At 46.0% G+C, this 4,933-nt stretch overlaps 1 protein-coding gene across 2 annotated transcripts in view; it reads left to right on the top strand.

Moving 5' to 3' along the window:
* Positions 1-2,052: 2,052 nt before the first annotated feature.
* The window catches only part of SLC6A20 (solute carrier family 6 member 20), a 39,189-nt gene continuing 36,308 nt past the window's right edge, over positions 2,053-4,933 (top strand). Inside the window, exons 1-2 of one of the 2 annotated variants that reach the window (XM_007463902.1) lie at positions 2,053-2,123; positions 2,173-2,303. In XM_007463902.1, the coding sequence (XP_007463964.1) occupies positions 2,053-2,123; positions 2,173-2,303 (202 nt within the window). Of the gene's footprint in view, positions 2,304-4,933 lie in introns of both variants that reach the window. The other variant, XM_007463903.1, reaches the window with a different exon arrangement.

Below are 4,933 nucleotides of genomic sequence, written 5' to 3'. Positions count from 1 at the left end.
TACAGACAAGCCATTTAAAAGCTGGCGAAAGACCTGAACAGGCACTCCATGAAAGAGGATATGCAAATGACCCAATCCGCCTATGGAAAGGTATGCAGCCTTATTAGCATTAGGGAAATTAAGATTAATAGCCACAGCGAACTATCACTACACACCCACAAGACCGGGTGGAACTTTGAAAACAATGACAAGTGTTGGTGAGGATGCACAGCAACTGAAACTCTCGGGAGTGTAAACTGGTACTACCTCTCTGGAAACAGTTTGGCAACGTCTACTAAAGGTGCATATACACCTACCTGATGGCCCGGAGTTCCCAGCAATGAGTGGATTCATGCACCTAAGGACACGTACTAGGATGTTCATTAACGCTTTATTCATCACAGTCCCAAACTGGAGACAACACAAACGTCCCTCAGCCATGAACTCGAGTATGTTCACACCTCAGAACCCTAGTGGGCAGGGATAAAGGACATCATACACTGCACACCAGAATGTGAGTAAATCCCACCAAGGAAGCCAGGCAGCAAAGAGCACATACTGCATGAGTTCAGTTTTGTAGAGGTCAGAGAAGCTGAAACTGACCTCTGGGATAGAAACCAGCATAGTGGGTTCCTCTGGGGAGGAGGCGAGGGGTAAAAAAAACACTCTCTAGAATTCGAAGTCTAAAAATCAAAATCATCTCCCCTGCTACATTGAGAACTTTTTCTCCTTTGCTTGTTGGAGGTAGGAAGGTCGAGGACAGGTGGTATGTCTGAGGAGCCCCTATCTTCCTCAGCACACCCTGCTATCTCCTGTGCCGCTAGCCAGGCAGGAACTCCTGGGACAGTCCAACCAGGGGTTGAGCCACAGTGGTGATTTCATTTTGGCATCAAATAAGATTCCCACTGGCAACTCTGCTTTTCATCTCTTTTTAATTTTACTTATTTATCAAGTATTTTCTTAGCTCTTACTCTGTACCAGGTACACTGTTCAAAGTATGTCATTATATAGTGTGTCATTCATTCAGCCTGTAATAATGACTTCTTTGTTGAGCACTTAGTATGTGCCCGGTAGTAAGCTAAATTCTCAGTTAATTCTCACATGAACTCATGGAAGGGGAAAATATTTGTTCCCATTATAGATAAGGAAACAGAGGCTCAGAGAGGTTAAATGACTTGTACAAGGTCACATAGCCAAGTTGGTGGCAGAACTGAGATTCAAAGCCAGATCCTGCTTCACTCCCAAAGCACCTGACTCAGTCGTTTCTAGCAACCTCCTTAAACCAAATCACCTGAGAGACTGGTAGAACTATGAGGTTTCTTAGCCCCCACCTGCTCGAGCCTAGTGAACCAGAATCTCTGGCCCCAGGAGTAGAATCTCCCACAGTGGTTGTTCGAAACCTGATTCCTGGCCCCATCCTGCACTACAGAGCCAGACTCCCGGCCCTGCACACAGTAGGCACACACAACCTGTCTGTGAATGGAAGGAGATGGCCGCCTGGATCACTTCTCTTCTGCTGGAGAGGTGGGGGGGAGTCCCTCGCTTCCTTCTGGTCTCTGGGCAAATGTAAGTCTCCTCCTCTGAGAAGCCCTCCTTGACCACCCCAGCCTACCCCCCCGCCCCCAGAACTGCTAACCCCTTTGCCTTAGTTGCCTTCCTTGCCTCTCTCTGTCTTAAATATGGACTAGGGTAAAACAGATGGAATTATCCTTTCTGTAGGTCAAAAATAGTTGAAAATGGGCTATTTCATCCAGTTCATTTAAGCAATTCCCTTTACCAGAATGTTAGCTCCGGGAGGGCTGGGGATGTTTGTGTTGTTCACAGCCCCGTCCCCAGACAAAGCCTGGCACACAGTAGGCACTCTGTAAATGCTGGGTAGGTGCTCGAGGGAACCTGACCTCTCCCAGGAGCTCCACAGCCGACGCACCAGACCCCACGTCGAGCTGGAGGGGCCCGGGCGCCATCCTGTACGGCGCAATCTCGGGTGCCTACCCTGCCGCGGCGGCCCGGCGGCGGGGTGGGGCTCGCCGTCATCCATTTACCAGCCTCGCCCCTCCGACGCGAGCGCCGTTAATGAGATTAGCAATTAAAAAGCGGGCGAGCCGCCGCGGCAGAGGCGCGGGGCCATCCCCAGGCCGAGCCGAGCGGGACGGCGCTCCTGGCAGCCGCGCACCCAGCGCGCCGCGCGCCGAGCTCCGGGGCCATGGACGAAGCGCGGCCGCTGTGGGCCACCCCGCTGCAGTTCGTGTTCGCCTGCCTCTCGTACGCCGTGGGCCTGGGCAACGTGTGGCGCTTCCCCTACCTGTGCCAGATGTACGGCGGAGGTGAGTGCCGGCGCCTGGGCTGCGCAGTCCCCTCAAGACCCCGCGGGGTCGCCTTCTGTGCCGAGTGGCCTGGGGGTGCGCGCTGGAGTTAGCCCCATATTGCGTGCCAGTAAACTGAGGCTCAGAGAACGAAGTGATTTGCCCAGAGTCACAGAGGCGGGAATAGGACCTAGGACATCTCAGTCCACAGCTGAAGCTCTTAACCAGAGCGCCTTCTCGAGCCCTCCGCAGCCCCGACCCCATCCCCGGGGCGGCCAAGCCTCCCAGCACGCCCTTGTCACCCTTGTTGGTCAGGCTGCGGCTCTGCGAGCAGTAGGAGGCACGGGGTGGGGGGTACACTATTTTCCTCCCTCGGGAGAAGAGATGGCAGGGGTCTGACAGCACGAAATAGTCTTGTTCAACAGAAACTCGTTATACAACTTTCAGATCAGAAACATTCCTGGCAGCATGATTTGAAACTCAGGATAAAAGGATTTTGAGCTATTTCTTTAAATTTTTTATCACAAGATTGATTTGGGTTTGGGACCACAGTAGGCAGGAAGGCTAATCACTCTTTTGCAGTGTTGTTCATTTGTTTTGGTTTTTTACAAATTTTTCCTCTGAAGCATCACAGTGCGCTCACTAGACAGCAGTGCACCCACACAGCATTCGCATACCTTCCAGGGAGCTGGAGACGCCTTCTGTGACATGCCAGAGAACCTCAGTGAGGATCAAGTGCCTTTTTGGAAGGCAAGGTGGCAGTAGAGATTGAAGTCTCAGCATTAAAAAAAATTTTTTCTGAGTTATTCTATTTCTAGCATTCTACATAAAGAAAATAGTTCTGACAGAAGGTAGACAGTAGAAGGATAGCCTCCATCTTTTAATAAGAGCCAGGCATGGGAAACCTCCTAAGCCCTCAGCTAAAGGGGATTGGTTCCATAAATTATGTAACACGCACGCGGTGGTGCTCTTGGAAGCCATTAAGAAGGTTTTTCAAAAAATGTATTTGAGCATTTTTTCATGTTATACATTAAATGGAGGGAGGAAAGTCAGATTCAAAGCTGTATAAAATGGATGATCTCAATTATGTTTTAAAGTATGCAGAGAAAAGAGAATGAACAAAAACATACCAAAGAGAATAAAACAATAGTTATCTTTGGCTGTGTGTGTGTGTGTGTGTGTGTGTGTGTGTGTGTGTGTGTGTGTGTGTGTCGTGGTGTCTTCTATACTCAGCATGAGCGGGTTTTTTCACCAGAGGACAATGAAAGATGTTAGACCAAAGTATTTACTAGGTTTAACCTGTTCACGAAGACCAATGTAAAACACTACTCCCTCACTCTCACCCACCCCTCCCAGCTCAAAAAAAAAAAAACTTGACAGAAGATTAATGTACAGTTTTTTAAAAAAATAGTGCATTCTTAATCCTCTGACTCCTTTTTTTAATTTGAAAGGCATATATATATATATATATATATATTAAGGGAAATTATAGCAAAGTCACTTTTTGACCTAAGAACAGAGGCATTTCTAAACAGAAAGCATATGATAAAATAAAAGACTAATTAATTCAAGTACATACATTTTATCAACAGTTACCATAAAATGTAAAAGACAAGTTAAAAGGGAAAGGAGTTATTTGCAAAACATAACAATTGAGAGCACATAAAGAATATATAAATAAAACGTATATAGTGTCCCTAAGAGAACAAGAGGAATATTTAAAATGACTGAAAGGAAAGCTAGCAAAAGACTTGAACAGATAGTTAACAGAAGAAGAAATGGAATTGGCCCAGAAACATAGGAAAAGACAATCAAATTCACTTGTGATGAGGTGAATACAAATTAATATCACAATGAGTTAGGATTTCACCTTACCAGACACTAAATATTTTGCCAAAGTAAGTATGTATGACAATGTGGCGAAACCAGTATAATTATAAACTTCTGATGGGAAAGTAAATCAGTACAATCATCTGGAAAACAATTTAGTACTGTTAAGTAGTGTTGAGGAAACACATACCCTCTGTGGCAAAGATAGTGGCAGTCACCAAATATTCTTCAGCACCACCAAATTTCTTGCTAGTTTTTTCTAGTGAATTGTGGGCAAAAGAAACATAAATCATAGAAAACGCATAACCCATTATCTCTCTCTTCTCTTGGGAGAGGTGTTGGCAAGTCTAGGTCTTTGCCTAAGTGGACCTGAACACTATTACTTTCCTACAGATATATATATATATATATATATATATATATATATATATATATATATCTCATAAGCATGTGAGGTACGTGTATTCCCATATGCTCCAACAGCTTCATAACTGACTTTCGTAAGAATTATTTGTCAGGATGAGATTTCCACATCATTCGGCATTCAGCACACCTACCCACGATACCTTTATCCTGCCACACGTTTCCCAAACATGAGGCCAAGTGAGCCTTGCTGTCACGTGACTATTTAATTCCTTATTTCTAACAACAGCATTACCTGAGTAGTCTGCAGGTGGACACTGGTAAGGTGGGGTAGTTCTGAGGTGGAATATAATTGACGCTCGAACAACATGGAGGTGAAGGGCGTCCATCCTGCACGCTGTTGATAATCCCTGAAAATCCGCATATGACTAACAGTTGGCGCTCCGTATCCACAGTTC

This window comes from Lipotes vexillifer, unplaced genomic scaffold, assembly GCF_000442215.2.
Source record: "Lipotes vexillifer unplaced genomic scaffold, Lipotes_vexillifer_v1.1 scaffold1227, whole genome shotgun sequence".
NCBI classification, from domain to species: Eukaryota; Metazoa; Chordata; class Mammalia; order Artiodactyla; family Lipotidae; genus Lipotes; species Lipotes vexillifer.
Note: the sequence above shows the minus strand (reverse complement) of the source record. Positions and strands in the feature narration are given on the sequence as shown.